At 46.5% G+C, this 16,502-nt stretch overlaps 1 protein-coding gene across 1 annotated transcript; it reads left to right on the forward strand.

Annotated features, from left to right (window-relative positions):
• Positions 1-9,423: 9,423 nt before the first annotated feature.
• Positions 9,424-11,884, forward strand: HOXD13 (homeobox D13). The gene is made up of 2 exons (XM_015814977.1): positions 9,424-10,138; positions 11,634-11,884. The coding sequence occupies exons 1-2, from the start codon at positions 9,424-9,426 to the stop codon at positions 11,882-11,884; spliced, it is 966 nt and encodes a 321-aa protein (XP_015670463.1).
• The last annotated feature ends 4,618 nt before the right edge of the window (positions 11,885-16,502 follow it).

Consider the following 16,502-nt stretch of genomic DNA (forward strand, 5'->3'; position numbering starts at 1 on the left):
TTCCGCCTTTAATTAAGGGGTGTCTTGAGTTCTTCCCAACGCGAACTTCGTTGCAAAAGCAGCCGAAGGCTGGACTCATCTTGAAACCGGAAGGGCTGGGAAGGGCGACGAGCTGGAAACAGAAGCTCCTCCGGTTGCCTGAAGCGCCATTTCACACGCGGGCTTCTCTAATACTTTTATTGTGAGCCGTTCGTTGTATTAAAATTGCGTCCCTGTCCTCCTGCTCCCCTGTCCTTCCTCTAGGAAACGATTAATACACACCAACACAGAATATATGCAGGGAAATACATATACAAGCTGGGGAGAATTAACCAGCTAGTGGACAAAGTCCTCCTCCGAGCCTTGATTAAGAAAAGCAACCGAAGCTGCTTCAACATTTCTTGACAGGACAGCTGGAAAATTTGAACCCGTGCCCCTCCCTGCTGTCTCATTTCTCTCTCTCTCTCGAAGTCGACTCTGATTGTTAGAATCCGTGGCAATTCGTGTTGTTGTTGTTTTTTTTAAAGTCGCCACGAGGCCTCGTGACAGGCTCACCCGCAAAAAAAACCCAGAGTAGGGGGGGGACTCCCTGCAAGAAGCAACTATTAACCCGCACCCCACCCAGTCCCATCCCGAGACAAACACCGAACTAGAGGCGGTGGAACGGAATAACATAAAAGCCCCTGCCGTTCCTGTGCCCGAGAGCACCTGGGCGAGTTTCGACCCAGACTGCAGCGCGGGCAACCTCTCGTAAAAATAGGAAACGGATATCTGTGAGTGCTTTTTTTTTTTGCTGGCCTTTGGCGCCCCCTTCTGTTTTCCGGAAGGCTTGAACCGGCCAGGAGTTTCTGTTTCCCCCGTTTTTTTCCCTTCTAATCCTAGTTTATTGCCCACCCCGACCGCCTCTTCTAAACATTTGCAAATACGGACGCTCCTTTAAAAACCCTGTCTCATCCCAGATCAGAATTCAGAAGATCGCGTTACCGCCGGCTTTCTTTTTAGAAAAAAAATCGCCACAGACGAATGGGGGTATTACAGGTGTTCTTCGCGTTTCTCAGTCCCCCTTTTCCTTCATTCCATGAAGTAGAACGGGGGTCTTCAAACTTGGCCCTTTTATGACTTGTGGACTTCAACTCCCAGAATTCCTCAGCCAGAGTGCCTGGCTGAGGAATTCTGGGAGTTGAAGTCCACAAGTCATAAAAAGGCCAAGTTTGAAGACCCCTGAAGCAGAATTTAGTAGGGTTGATTTCCCAGTAAACAGGTAAAGGACCTCGTTGTAAGTGGATGCTGGGTAGTATCTCAATGCCTTTTAATTAATTATCTCCCCCTTCCCCAAATAGATTCATTTTTTAAAAAAAGAAAAACCATCCCCAGAAGCTTCTTGTTTGAAATCTTACGTATCTAGTCAGTTTGCTTTGAATGCTCCTCGGAACTGTTTATTTAAGAAATGGGTTCGTAGGGTGTTGTAAAAGGTGGCCACACAAACACACACACACACACACACACACACACACACGTCATTCAGAAGCATTTTCCCAAGAGGAAATCCTTAGAGGACAAAATGTAGGCATTGTACTTTTGTTCTGGCTGTCTTGTTGAAAGGAATTGTATGGGGTTGGATTTTCTATCTCCCATCCCTTCAAGTATTGGTGCTTGTGCACACACACACACACAGAGGGAGGGTCCTCCTTAGAGGACCCTCCCCTCTAAGGCCACAGAAGAGGCTGCCCTGTTTGTTGTTTTTCTTGGCGACAGTCTCACCCACCTCCGCTGAAATGGAAGGCCGTGTTTCAAGCAGACCTGAATCTCCACAACTTTTAGAAGCTCAAAGTGCTCTTAGGCAGAAGGTTGAGCAAATATTTGTTTCCCAGCTTTATGGTGGGTTCTTTGAGGTGAACTGGGGAGCATTTCTGCTAAGACAGGTAATAAACAATGGCGTCCTCTCTGGAGCTCCCTGAAAAAGCTTGTCTGGAGCTCACTGAAAAAGCTGCCCCTTCCCCAAATAGTCCTGCCGGTGTTTACATCTGTCTAGACCCTCGAGTGCCAGACGTTACATTGGGATGAACTTGGTTTCACCGCGGGTGTCAGCCGGAACAAGAAAGGTCAAAGGGAGGGTCAACTCGCTCGTGTTGCTCTCTGGGTTGGAAGGAGGTCTGGGGAGCGCTCCCTAGATCTCTCTAGCTTGCACGCACTTGCATACACACACACACACACACACACACAAACGTAGCCCCTTACAAGAAAAAAAAATACATTCTCCTTTTGGCTGATGAGCGGTATCCAATGTTCATTTCATCTTTCTGGAAACGTTTCATTCCTTTTCTATAACGACATGCATTAGATTTACTGGTTTTTGCTTTTGCTTTACAAATGAGTATGTTCAGGAAGAGACAACCGAGCAAGCAAACAATAATTGCAGAAAGCTGGGGCAGAGTTATTTGGATCCCTAGCAAAATTTAGTTCAATCATTGAAAGTGTTGATATAATTCTTTAATACCCATAAACAAATAAGGCCGCCTAACTTGGTAGTTGCTTAGAGAAAACAATATGTATACATACACACAGTGCTTTTTTTGTAAAAAAAAAAAAAAAAAAAAAAGGGTACCAGAACTCACACACATCATACAACCCCGCCTTGCCTACCTTACAAGGTTTACCTTTGTAGTTGAAAAAAAAACCCTTCAATTTTTAGTGTATCTAAAAGACTAGGATTTTGTTCAAGGCAACTCTGGAAAATCCAACTCCGTTCTGGTGCATTCTATGACAAAAAAAAAAAAAGCCCTGCATACACGTAAGCACACACATACACAAGTATTATTTTAATCAATCGGGTAGTTGTCACCTTAAACAAGGGCCATCCCCATTAAGCATATGACTTTCTCCAGCTCTCTTTCTTTCTTTCTTTCTGCCCACCCACTTCGTGTGTATTTGGGGGAGAAGCTTTGCTTTCTAAATCCAAACAATCCAACATAAAACCATCCTGCTATTTCTAGCAGGTCACTTATAAGTAAATGCCCCAGACAGTTGCACAGATTTGAGAAGAATTTCAAAGGAACCGTGTTTCTTTGGGGGCTTGGCTTCTTTCTTTAGGGATGCACACCATTTTGAGATTCCTGGCTAGTTTACCTTTTCTGTCCCTCCATTTCCTAAAGAAGAACAAGGCCATATGATTGTATTGACCCACAAGAAGATCGATTTGTTTTTCTGAGAACTCTCCCCCCTCCCTCTCCCCTCTCTCTCTGCAATTAGAATAATTTTAATTTGGGTAGTCAAATGCTTCAGATTTCTCACTGTCACCCCAGGTCAGAGTCTGGCAGAATCTATTTATTTGATTCCTATAGCTGCCCATTCCAAAAAAGTGAATCTAGCATTTTTCAGTCTTCTGGATTTCCACAGGAAAACCTTTAGGGCCACCTAGTGTTGAAGCCTGGGTACTGAGCATCGATTGGACTCGGTAGAACAGGCATGGATGGTTCTCCCACCAGCGAGGGAGAAATTGTTGAACTCACATATCTCTCATTCGCAGTGTGTCGGGCTGTCTCAGGTCTCAAGGAACACAATGGGTCTTTAACTCATTGCAATTCTTAACTGATAAGATACTTGTAATCTCACATGTAGCCTGCACCTGCATAACCAATCTAACTTTTATTTTCTGTTTATTTACTTGTACAGCTGCCTATCTCAGCTGCATCGGACTCTACACGGCTTAAAATAAAACAAATGAAAATACAAAAAAAAAATCATAATATAAAGCAAGAAATAAAAACTCAGAGCAGCCAGGGACTATCTAATCTATCGTCCTTGCAACCAGGAGATGGGCTCTAATTTCCCCACCCTTCATCCCCACCTACCTTCCTGCCATCCCAGTTTAAACCCTACATTGGTCTAGGCCAGGGGTAGGCAACCTCAGCTCTTTTATGATTCATGGACTTCAACTCCCAGAATTCCTACAGCTGACTCAGGAATTCTGGGAGTTGAAGTCCATGAGTCATAAAAGAGCCGAGGTTGCCTACCCCTGGTCTAGGCAGTTCACAAATACCTTTTAATAAAATGTGATAGTTGGGAAAGACAATTAAAAAAATCTTCTGGATTCTTAATGTTTTGTTCTACTAAAACAATGTACAATCAGATCAAGGGGGAACTCAGAGGCAGGAGGGCTTCAGAGTCATCTAACAGGAAGTCTAACATACCAGCTCGCTAGATAAGCTTTGCTCCACGACTTAAATCAGCAAACATTTTTAGCATTATGGGGTTTGAGGTATCCTGATAAGGTTATAATGTTTGGAATTTGGAAATACCTGCTCCAAAATAGATATCTCTGCTGTTTACTGAGACTTCTTCTGTTTCAGGGAAGAGTTGCATAGGATCCATCTGAATCAAAATCCAGCCCAGTAAAAGAGGCTGAAACAAGTAATCTTTGGATATTTCATTTGGATGAATAAGCACAAAAACAAAGCTCAAATACAGTAAAAAAAATATTATTTTACTTTATTCAATACGACAATATAAAATACTGTGTTGTTAAAAATGCGTTTCCAGTGTAGACTCTGAAGACTTTGCATTTAAACCACTCCAACAATATTTAAGTTAAGCGTTTTTAGTCTGCTGCTGAATTCAACAGAAGTCACTAAGTCAATTCATTGTCATGTTTAAGCGAAGGGAGCAAAATCTTTTGCGAAGAACTTTGACTGCTCTGCCTGGATCTGATAACTCGTTCCTCCCGACCCCAATCTATTGGCATTAAATCTCATGGAGTTCCCTTTGATTTAACTCAGTGGGACGACTTCAAATGGGCAAGCAATAGATTACACTGCATCTCTTTCTGCAAGTGTTACTATTTTGGCAGACCCAACGACCCACTAAGGGCAGAAGAAGCCAAAAGTGAAGCAGCATCGTGCTTTTCATTCTGCCTGGTCTACAACCTAAATCACAGTGGAATCCTGGAGACTTCGCTCTGAGGAAGTACAAGCTCTGAACTTTAAAAAAACGGAAAATAAGAGGAAGTAGAAAGTGAACCGGATAAGGAGGAGGAGGAGGAGGAGGAGGAGGAGAAGGAGAAGGAGGGTGGTCAAAGAATATTTGGATTTCCAAAATAAGCAGGATTGTGTTCCTATGAAACTATGGCTAGTATTTTAAAAACCTTCAGTACTATCTTAAAGCGATCTCATTCAATACAACACTGGAGACCAAACACTGAAAATAAATGAAGAGGTTTCCCCTAAAGAAAAGTCAATGATGCAAGTTAGGCAATTGAAGTGATAATCTGGCCAGAGTTTTCTTCTATCCTTAAATGCTACCACTTCTCCACCTGTTTGAACACACCTTGGCTTAATAAAGGCAATAATTTGAAACTTAGTCCTTGCCTCTTAATATGTCGTTAAAAGAGATAGGGGGGGTTAGAAGCTTGGGAGAGATTTAAAAATTAAAATAGCTTTTGATTTTGGAAATGGCCTTTCCGAGGCAATTAAGTTACGACACTTGTCTATTTGTCTAAGTGCCCAGGAGACGGAGAAAGAAAAAAATTCCACAAGGGTGGAGTTGGGAGCAAAAAGCTGCTTTTTCAAAGTGGGCGATCTGGTTGGGCAGGTCAGGCTTGGCAAATCCTTGTTTTAATATCCCTTTCTCCTGCCCTTGTTTGTTGAAACTCATAGGGCAGGGTGAACTCCCAGATTCCACAATGGCAGCTTGTGGTGCCGTCCAGAAAACACGGCCCATCTGGAACAGGTCCCTCAAAATCAGAGCCACGGGTTTGTCACAAGGGCAGAAAGTGGCTCAGAGTGGATCTCTCTCCTTGCTAGCACATGATTTTGATTCTCCCGGTGCTGAGAACGTGCAGCGGGGGTTTTCTGTTTCTTTTGTTTTATTTTCCTATACTTCTCAGCTCCCCCCACCACCACCCCAAAAAAACTTTTGAAGGTTATATAATTCAATGCAGAAGAAATGCTCCATTCATCATGGATTATTTCTGAATGCAACAGATGCAACCTTTGGATTTGGGAATAAATTTGCTTGATTTCAGAGCGGCTTATTCCCTGATTAGGAAATGCAGGGGATGACTGCCCAAAATAGGGGAGCTTACCTTCCATTCTCAGATTTACTTTATGTCAAGTCTATTTCCAAATGAGGAATATAGCCGAAGTCTGTATAATAAAGGACAACAGAAAAGGTGGGATACAGCTGAGCTGAAATACCCCCACACACACAGACACACACACACATAAATGCACACTTTCTGCCTTACAAGTCCACGAACAAATCTGAGCTAGATTTAAACAGGAGGGAAAGCAAAGACCTTGATCAAATCGAATAACTTTATTACAGCCATCAGGCCAGAAAACAGGGTCATAAAAATTTAAAAGTCACTGCATATCCTACATAGGATATTATATAGAGAGTATAAAAGCACAGGGATAAAAGTGCAGTAACGATGCAATACATTAACATAAACTACAAGTACGGTGTTAGTTTTGCTTATTGGCTTCAAGGGTGGATTAAGAGCAATTTGTAGAAAGTTAAAATAAGCACCCCAGGACTAATACTGGTGGATTTCTGTATGTGGTTGTGTATGTTGCCAGCCTCTGGCTGCCACGCCTTTCCTCACTTCTTCTGTAAAACCCGCACAGAGTCATGAGGAAGGCTAATAACACGAGCCCAAAGATCCAACAGAAAGATGTTTACTGCTTTTCTAACTATTGGGGGGTAGGGGGGGTCGCTTGGAGCGGATTGCTTTGTTCGGCTGCCCCCGCTGTTGGGGTTCACAACCACCCAAAGATTTATTTGTTGGCTAGCATCAAACAGGCTTTTCCCACTTTATCACAGATTTAGTTTGCCTGCTTTATTAGAGTAGTTCTTCCATCAAGGGGAGAAAAGGGGGGTCTTTCCCATTGCAGAGATGCTAAGGGATTTGAAAGGCACTTTAGCCAGAGAGTATGTTAACAAAAAAAAACTAGTTTCACAGGCGTTGTCCTTTCTTCCCGCCTCCCTCTCTTCTCTACCCAGCTACTACCTATGAACAAGTAAGTAAGTACATTTGTCGTCTAAGACAAAATTCCTTGCCCCAGCTTTACGATATTCTTCGGGGCCCAAAGTCCACCCTAAGCTAGAGCCTTCCAGAACTCAATGGACCAGGATTAAACTGGGGAGAGCAGCTAGCCAAATTGGGCTGCTGTGTGCTAGAACCTAGTTCTGTCGGCTTCGGTGAAAAGTTGCCTTCCCAGTGTTGGAAGCCAGAAAGACTTGGGGCAGGGGTGGAATATCCGGCTTTCGCCAGAAGCACCCAGAATACGAGAGATAGTCGGGAAATAATTTCCATGGAAAATTGCATGCAACAACCCCAGTTCCCGTCCTCTTCGTTTCGGGGGGGCGGCGGGAAAATTTTTATTTTCACGTAAAGGGTTGAAGTGAACGGCGACTCGCGCTGACTTTTTCCTGTCTTCTTAAACTCCCAGCGTTTATGCGCCAAACGGAGATGCCTATATAGGCTCTTCGGAACTTTACTGCGCGGGGGGGGGCTGCAGAAAGTGGCACATGTACCTCAATTCTTTCAGCGTCCAGAAATTCCGGGGATGTCCATTCTGGGCGCCCCTGATGGACTCTCAGCGACTGTACCGGCGATAAGTATTGCAGACATTCACAGATCACTTTTTTTTCCCCACCCCCGCCCCGCACGCGCCTATCCAGGGTCTTCATCCTTATTGCGGCTGCCAGTCGAATAAAACAATCGGTAAACCGACCCGACGACGAGAAAAAATAAAATAAAATAAACGAAGTACTTCGAGCGTCAGCCGGGCACGCAGACGCGCGGAGTGGGAGAAAGGACAACTCGAAAAGAATTGCCGCAGCCGCCGCACTCGGAGAAGAAGAGTAATTCTGCAGGTGGCCCAGAGACTGGTTTTGGGTTCGGGGAGCAGAGAGCAGAAGGCTCCGAGAGTAACCGAAACAACTCCCTGGAGCGAAAGTGTAATTCAATGGCCAAAGGACGCTCCGAACTGAAAAAGGCATTTCCCGCCTCCTGCCCTACTACGCCCAGTTTCTTAACAGTTTTTTTTTTTTTAATCTAACGTGGGATCACATGAATCAAGTAAAACGTTCTGCTCATTTCAGCCCAATGCTGGAGACCTCCCGCTCCCGCCCCCGCCCAAGGCCAAAGGTTAAGCTCATGGAGGGGAGGCGGGAGCAGCCGACCGAGAGCCAGGGCCTCAAAACGGAGGCCTGTTGATTCTGGGCCCACTCCTTCCTCTTGATGGACTATTGGAAACCTATGTCGCTCCCCAGGTCTTTGTGAAAAAGCGAGAGCAGGCAGGCTCTCGGTGTGTGTGTGTGTGTGTGTGTGTGTGTGTGTGTGTGTGTGTGTGTGAGAGAGAGAGAGAGAGAGAGAGAGAGAGAGAGAGAGAGGGCGCCCACGAACATATGTAAATATGTCTACGTGTAGGGATGCATCTTCGTATTTCCGTTTTTATTACCTCCTGTTTTCTCCCCATCCCTTCCCCCCATTGCCTTTCCTTCCCTTCCTTTCCCCCCCCATTGCCTTTCCTTTCCCTTTCCCCTTTCCTTTTTCCTTTTTCCTTTCCTTTCCCCTTTCCAAGTTCCCCTTTCCTTTCTTTTCGCCTTTCCTTTTCTTTCCTTTCCTTTCCTTTCCTTTTCTTTTTCCTTTCCTTTCCTTTCTTTTTTTCCTTTCCTTTTTTCTTTCTTTTCCTTTTTCCTTTCCTTTCCTTTCCTTTCCTTTCCCCTTTCCTTTCCTTTTTCCTTTCCTTTCCTTTCCTTTCCTTTTTCCTTTCCTTTCCTTTTCTTTCCTTTCCTTTCCTTTCCTTTCCTTTTTTCCTTTCCCTTCCTTCCTTTCCTTTCCTTTTTCCTTTCCTTTCCTTTCCTTTTTCCTTTCCTTTCCTTTCCTTTCCTTTCCTTTTTCCTTTCCTTTCCTTTCCTTTATCCTTTCCTTTCCTTTCCCCTTTCCCCTTTCCTTTCCTTTCCTTTCCTTTCCTTTCCTTTCCTTTATCCTTTCCTTGCCTTGCCTTGCCTCGAGAGAACTCAAGCGAAGTCCCAAACGAAGTTGGCGGAGGGAGGGGAGCGGAGACCTGGGATCGCCGGCTCAGCTCACCCCCCCCCCGCCTTCGCCCCGCAGACAGAGACACGTGCGCCGCCTGACCAATGAGGCCCCGGACGAGCTCCTTGGACGGCCGGGTGCGACGCTCCCCCCTCCCAGCGTGGCCTTGGTTTTTATAAACCATCCCGGGCGCTCGGAGAGGGAGGCCGCCGCTCCGCCGCTCCTTCGCTCCGCGTCCCGTCCCACCCGCCCGCCCGCCCGCCATGAGCGCCCGCAGGCCTTCCCCGGAGGGCCAAGCCGGGGAGGAAGAGGACCGGCGGCAGCAGCGGCGGCGGCGACGGAGGCAGCTGGAGCGGGGCTGCTTCGCGCGGGAAGCCTGAGCCGAGCGGCTTGCGCCCGGGGAGATGGAAGCGCTGCGCGGAGAGCCCGGGGCGGGCGGCGGGGGCTGCTCGCAGGGCCGAAGCTTTCTCTCCCCTCCCGTCTTCGGGTCGTCGCCGCCGGCTTCGACGCGACCGGGCTTCGTCTACGAGCGCTCCGGCCCGGGGACCGCGGCGCGCTCCGCGCCCTCCTCCTCCTCCTCGGCGGCGTCCTCGTCGAAGGACTGCGCCGCCGGACCTCCGATTGCGGCACCGTCCTCGGCCACGACGGCCGCCGCCGCTGCCGCCGCCGCCGCCCTGGGCTACCCTCCGGGCTACCCGCCCTTCGGCCACGGCTACTACAGCTGCCGCATGGCGCACGGCGTGGGGCTCCAGCAGAACCCGGCCCTGAAGGCGGCCCCGCACGGCGCCTTCCCGGCGGAGAAGTACATGGACGTGGCCGGCCTGGGGGGCGGCCCCGCGACCTCGGGCGGCGGCGGCGACGCTTCCTCGCGGGCCAAGGAGGTCTCCTTCTACCAGAGCTACGCGGCCGCCGCCGGCCCTTACCAGCACGTGCCCCCCGGCTACCTGGACGTGGTCTCTAGTTTCGGGCCGGCGGCACCTCCGGGGGAACCCCGGCACGAGACCTACATCTCCATGGAGGGCTACCAGTCTTGGACTTTGGCCAACGGCTGGAACGGACAGGTGTACTGCCCCAAGGACCAGGCCCCGAGCTCCCACTTCTGGAAGTCTTCCTTCCCAGGTAGGCGCGTCCCGGGCAGCCGGGCAGAAAAGCCTTGGGGTTCCTGGGAAAGGTCGAGGCAGGGCCGCGGTTTGAGAAGCCCTTGACCTTTGCTGGGCCTTCCTTTGTCTATTGGCTTCCTGATCCTAGGGACGACCAAGCCTGTTAATGTCCAGGGATGATGGGAATGGTAGTCTGAGCTCTGAAGGGCTCCGGAGGAGAGAAGGCTGTCTTGCACGTTTGCGAGAGAAGGAAGGAAGGAAGGAAGGAAGGAAGGAAGGAAGGAAGGAAGGAAGGAAGGAAGGAAGGAAAAGGAAAGGACAGGAAAGGACAGGAAAGGAAAGGAAGGAAGGAAGGAAGGAAAGGATGGATGGATGGATGGAAGGAAGGAAGGAAGGAAGGAAGGAAGGAAGGAAGGAAGGAAGGAAGGAAGGAAGGAAGGAAGGAAGGTTCACGCATCGGCCAGCTTCGGATTGTGTTGTTTTCACTATTCGCCTCCTGGAGGACTTGAAAACCAGGTGCTAAAGTGTTCCCCATCGCGCTCAGCCCAGAAGGCCCGAGAAGCAATGGCTGCCTGCCCGAAATCTGCAAAGACTCTCTCTGCTCCCTCGAGCTGGCGGAAATGTTCGGCCAGGCCTAAAACAGACGCCAGCCTGGTCCCCTATAGTCCTCGGTTCGTTTCCTCCCTAACGATTGTGGTGTCAGAGCTTTCCTAAATTACAGGAAAATAATCGAAATCATCGCAGGAGGGGATAAATAACTAAGAAGGAACTGAATGCTTCTGCCCCAGAGCCAGACCAGCTCTAGTTTGGGTAGTTATTTAAACTTAGGTCTGGAGCAGGACTAGAGCGCTGTGGCCCGATCCTGCACTGGTGTCCTCTGAAGTTACCCTAAGCTTCTGTGGAGGCTTCCAGGTTGTCCCAAAAGTGTTTTTTTCAAAAAGCAACTGGACTTTGCTTTTCCTTGAAGACGCTTCGCTTCTCATCCAAGAAGCCTAAAGAACTGTAGACGAGAAGCAAAAAATCTTCAAGAAGGGGGGGGAGTCCAGCTGCCTTTTGAAAAAAAAAACACTTTTAGGTTACCCTAAGCTTATTCCCCTGGATTTATTCTTGGGGTGGAGAGGAAGGGGGGGCGAGGATGCTCCCAGTCCCTGCAGCTATTCTTTCCCAATCAAAGCAGGTGTGAAAGTGTGGAGGAGGGGGTGGGGAAGAGAAAGATCAGCCATTCTTAATAAAACTGGAAGAGGTCGACAGCCTTCAGGAACCTGCAGTTTTATTCCGGGGGGGCTGCACAGAAATTATCCCAGAACATGCTGTAACATATGCCAGGCAGCTATTCCTTGCTGGCAGGCTTGCCGCTTGCCTGGAACGTCTGTCCGGAGACCTCCGAGGGGAAGGAGAGGACACGGCCAAAGCGCTGGAACTAATTCCCTTTGTGGCACCTTGTGTTCTCGGCTACCACAGGGGAAAACGTCCCCTTTCCTTGTTGCTCACTTGTTGCCCTTCTTCTCCCACAGGGGAAGTTGCACTAAACCAGCCAGACCTGTGCGTGTACCGGCGTGGGCGGAAGAAGCGGGTGCCTTACACGAAGCTGCAGCTGAAGGAGCTGGAGAGCGAATACGCCCTGAATAAATTCATTAACAAGGACAAGCGGAGACGGATTTCTGCAGCCACCAACCTCTCCGAAAGGCAGGTCACCATCTGGTTCCAGAACCGCCGAGTCAAAGACAAGAAAATCGTCTCCAAACTGAAGGACACCGTTACTTGATCCGAGGCTACGGGGAAGTTTGGGAGCGCCTTCCTTTCAAAACGACTCTTGGAAAGACTTGAAATATATTTAATATCTCCTTGTGCTAAGGGGCAGATTTTTGGGAAGCGCTTTTGATAACCTGTTTGCGATTTCTGGATTTAATGGAACGCCCGCAAGTTTTTAACGCTCTGGTTTAATTCCTTAGTTTTTCTCCATCGCTATACTTTTTTTTAGGCTTTTTTTATCTTTTGTTTTTCTTGTCTCCTTCCCTCCCACGCACACGCACACGCACACGCACACACACACACACCTCATCCCAAAGGACAGTGTAGGTAGAGAGTCTTAAGTCGCACACTTTTCAATGGCTATCAGGCTAAGAACATTCAGGTGATAAAGTGTGCTTGTAGGATTGTGTGAGAGAGGTGTGTGAGCACACAAACATATGTACTTAGGTGGCTGTGCCTGTATTCTTTCCTCTTTAATTTAATAATGATCAGGATAGAACAACTGTGGTCCTGTTTCTCTGACTGAGATGCCATGGCTTAAATCAATGGAGCCCCTTACCCCCATTTGCAACCAATCTCACATCTGTAATGGAGCCTACGTCAATGGGATCTTGGCCCTGACAACAACCTTCTCCAGCCCTTGTCCCACTGAGATTCATTCTAAACCCAGTGGCATGGAATTTCAAAGGTTTAAAGCCAATTGTGCCTATATGTTTAGCTATATAAAGATGTGTATAAATCAATGTGTATTTTAATATAAATATTGTATGCCCTGTTATCTTCATCACAATCACAGTTGCCTTCATTCACCCTTCTGGGCACTGGGGAAAAAAAATTGTCCAAAAGGTTGAACGCCACTGATAGCTTTTGTTACTAAGTGAAACGGGTGTTAGCGAAAGAAGCAATAAATGCTAAACAGCTACAAGAAGAGACTTGATTAAGTGGTCCTAAGAATTGGTGTTTTATTTCGCTTGCATATATTCTCTGAGGGTGCTCTTTATTGTGTTAGGAGATGGTGACAGCTTCTGTTCCAGATGGAAAGGGAAGTCCTTGGCTCCAGATTCAAGACATCCGAAGAAGGAGCTGCCCTTCTTCAAAGAGAAAAGACTAGGAGAGCATCTTGCCCAGCAATTACATGCACACAAGCCTAATAATAATAATAATAATATAATAATAATAATAATAATAGTAGTAGTAGTAGTAGTAGTAGTAGTAGTAGTAATAGGCACCTTGGGTGCAATCCCAAAACAACTTGAGCACCACTTGAACACCATTGGCATTGACAAATTCACCATTAGTCAATTGCAAAAGGCGGCCTTACTAGGAACTGCTTCCATCTTGCTACGATATCTGTAATACCACCAAACATCCACATCTGCCTATCCCAGGTCCTTGGTAAGGACTTGATAGGTAGACAAAATTCCAAATGCAGTCTGAACATCTGGCTGACTGTGCGATGATCCATAATAATAATAATAATAATAATAATAATAATAATAATAATAATAATAATAATAATAATAATAATAATAATAATAATAATAAAAGTTGGAAGGGACCTTGGAGGTCATCGAGTCCAACCCCCTGCTCAGGCAGGAAACCCTACACCATTTCGGACAGATGGCTGTCCAGTCTCTTCTTAAAAACCTCCAGTGTTGGAGCATTCACCGCTTCTGGAGGCAGGTTGTTCCACTGGTTAATTATTCTCACTGTCAGGAAGTTTCTCCTTAGTTCTAGGTTGCTTCTCTCCTTGATTAGTTTCCACCTGTTGCTTCTTGTCCTGCCTTCAGGTGCTTTGGAGAATAGCTTGACTCCCTCTTCTTTGTGGCAGCCCCTGAGATATTGGAACACTGCTATCATGTCCCCCCTCGTCCTTCTCTTCATTAAACTAGACATACCCAATTCCAGCAACAGTTCCTTATATGCTTTAGCCTCCAGTCCCCTGATCATCTTTGTTGCTCTTCTCTGTACTCTTCTCTGTACTCAACTAACTTAACTCAGCTTGAAGCTTCTTAAGTCCTTAATTGGAGGGGCATAGCATACTCTCTGGCCTGGCAGTGGCGGTCCATTTTCCTGGAAGGAATGGAAAAGCCTGAGAGTCCTAGTTCTATGTTGTTGTTTGTTTATTTATTTATTAAATTTTATATGCCACCGATTTTACTAGCCAGGTTCAGAGGAGGGCTTTGACCTATTGACAGATGCCTAGTGAAAATCTTGTTGCTGCTACGCCAATGAGCTAGCAAGGCTCAGGACCTGATGCCCTCAAGATGAACTCACTGCCCTGATCCTGCTAGGGAAGAAAACACTCAGGGCAGACAAAACCTGGCCCTTTGGGCTCCAGCCGGTCCTAACCTACCAGAACAGAGGCACAAGTGAACTCTGGATGCAGCAAGTATGGACTCTACTACTGAAATAATCAAAAAATACGGCTTGTCCTAATCACTCTTTTTATGCAAATGTTGCTGTGCTATTTCAAACAAAGAACTGATTTAATTGCCGTTTTCCTCCATTTTCTTTTCATCCCTCTGGCAACATAGTAACTTCTTAACAAGTTTCCCCTTAGACTTAAAGTTTGAGGGGGGGAAGCAACATACAAAGTTAGGGTGGTAACTGAAAACTATTTTCCACCGGCTCAAAGAAGCTGTTAGGGTTCTCCAGCCTTCACACATTTTGCTCTGAGTAAAAATAAAGTGTACTCAGTGGAGTCCCACTTCTCATCTTTTAGTATTAGTCACTCTGGACAAGATGGGTGGTATATAAATTTAACAATAAATACCTCAAAACTACTGTCCCTCTCAGACCAACCCTCTTCACAGGAGGCGTTGTGTGTAAACTAGGAGGAGGAAAGAGTATTGGGTATTAGCATTAGTCCCCCTGAGTTATCTATAAAAATAATAAAAACAGGATAAAGATAAATAAAAATGATCTCTACCCAGATGCTCAAAACTCATACATGGATAAAGCTGGGAGGTGGCAATTCCTCCAACTCTTTAAAGCCAGTTGAAAGAAATGAGCGCTAAAGAGATTCTGTTTTCAACTTTCCTTTAAATAAACATTAAGCTGACTCCAGCCATGGATTTCAACTCCTTGTTCCTAGCTTGGTGGGCTCACAATAACGATTCCAGCATATTCTAGGAGTCTCTCAAGTAGTTTGGGGGGTGTGAGAATCTGGCCAATATTTTCTCCTTTTGGTCTTCCCAATCCTCCTCTTTAGAAAGTGGATGAACGCTCTGTCCTAATGGATCCTGGATTCGCTGTTCATCCTTTCTTCAGCTCTGCTTCTTCCCTAGACTGAAATGTTTCTCCTTCAGTGTAAAAACACACACATTAAAAGCTTAGGTTCCCGAAGAGCCTCCAGGGGCCATAGGAAAGCCTCAAGAATAAAAACATGAACCGCGCGACAGTAGCTGTACAAATAAGCAGAAAGAGAACTGAATTTAACACAGCGATTAAAAACATAACAGAGGAGGAAAGAACGAATAAAGGATGGTTATAATATAGCGCGTTTTATTATCCCTCTTGTTATATTCCTATTAACGCGTATAATAAATATTACGATCATAGAAAATAAAATAATGTATTTCAGGGATTCAGCTGAGTTTCATTAGGCGCTTTCTTTCAAGTCTTATTTTGGTTGGATCAACTCCATACCGGAGGTAAGGATTAATGTCTGGATAAATATTGGGGAAAGTAAGAAGCAGCACAATTATGATTTTGTTTCTCCGCGCTAGCTACCCTTCGCAGCCTTCTGAAATATATTATGATCTTTTTTACACAGTCCAAAGCTATCGCTTTTCACAAGAGCTTTCTAATTTGTCTTCTAAACACAGAATATCTCTCTCCCTCCTTCTCTCTCTCTCTCTTTCTCTCCCTCCCTCCCTCCTTCTCTCTCTCCCTCCCTCCTTCTCTCTCTCTCTCTCTCTCTCTCTCTCTCTCTCTCTCTCTCTCTCTTTCTCTCTCCCTCCCTCCCCCCCCCCGTCTCTCCTCCACGCTTTGGTTAGCTCTGACCACAACTATGTAGAACGAAGCTCCACCTGACTTACTTTCACTTTGCGGAATACTCTATTCCCCTGACTCTGTTTTTTACTCCTGCAGAGAAGGGAGGGGCGCACTTGCTCCAAAGATTCACTGAAACTGTGAACATAACATATTTCTCAGTTCACTGAGAATAACAGAAGTTATTTCCAGGGGGGTCGGAGGAGGAGGAGGAGGAGGAGGAGGAGGAGGAGGAGGAGAAGGAGAAGGAGAAGGAGAAGGAGAAGAAGAAGAAGGAGGAGGAAGGAGGAGGAGGAGGAAGGAGGAGGAGGAGGAGGAGGAGGAAAAGGAAGAAGAGGAAGAATAAGAAGGAAGAAGGAAGAAGGAAGAGGAGGAGGAGGAGGAGGAGGAGGAAGAGGAAGAAGAGGAAGAATAAGAAGGAAGAAGGAAGAGGAGGAGGAGGAAGGAGGAGGAGGAAGGAGGAAGAGGAAGAGGAAGAGAAAGAGGAAGAGGAAGAGGAAGAGGAAGAAGAAGAAGAAGAAGAAGAAGAAGAAGAAGAACAAACAAACAAACAAACAAACAAACAAACCAAACAAAAAACAACGATTCCGTGGTCGAAAGGGACTTTGAACCGGCAGCGCGTCAAACGGCAGCCC

Source organism: Protobothrops mucrosquamatus, unplaced genomic scaffold (assembly GCF_001527695.2).
Source record: "Protobothrops mucrosquamatus isolate PMUCROS unplaced genomic scaffold, P.Mucros_1.0 scaffold301, whole genome shotgun sequence".
In the NCBI taxonomy this organism is placed as follows: domain Eukaryota; kingdom Metazoa; phylum Chordata; class Lepidosauria; order Squamata; family Viperidae; genus Protobothrops; species Protobothrops mucrosquamatus.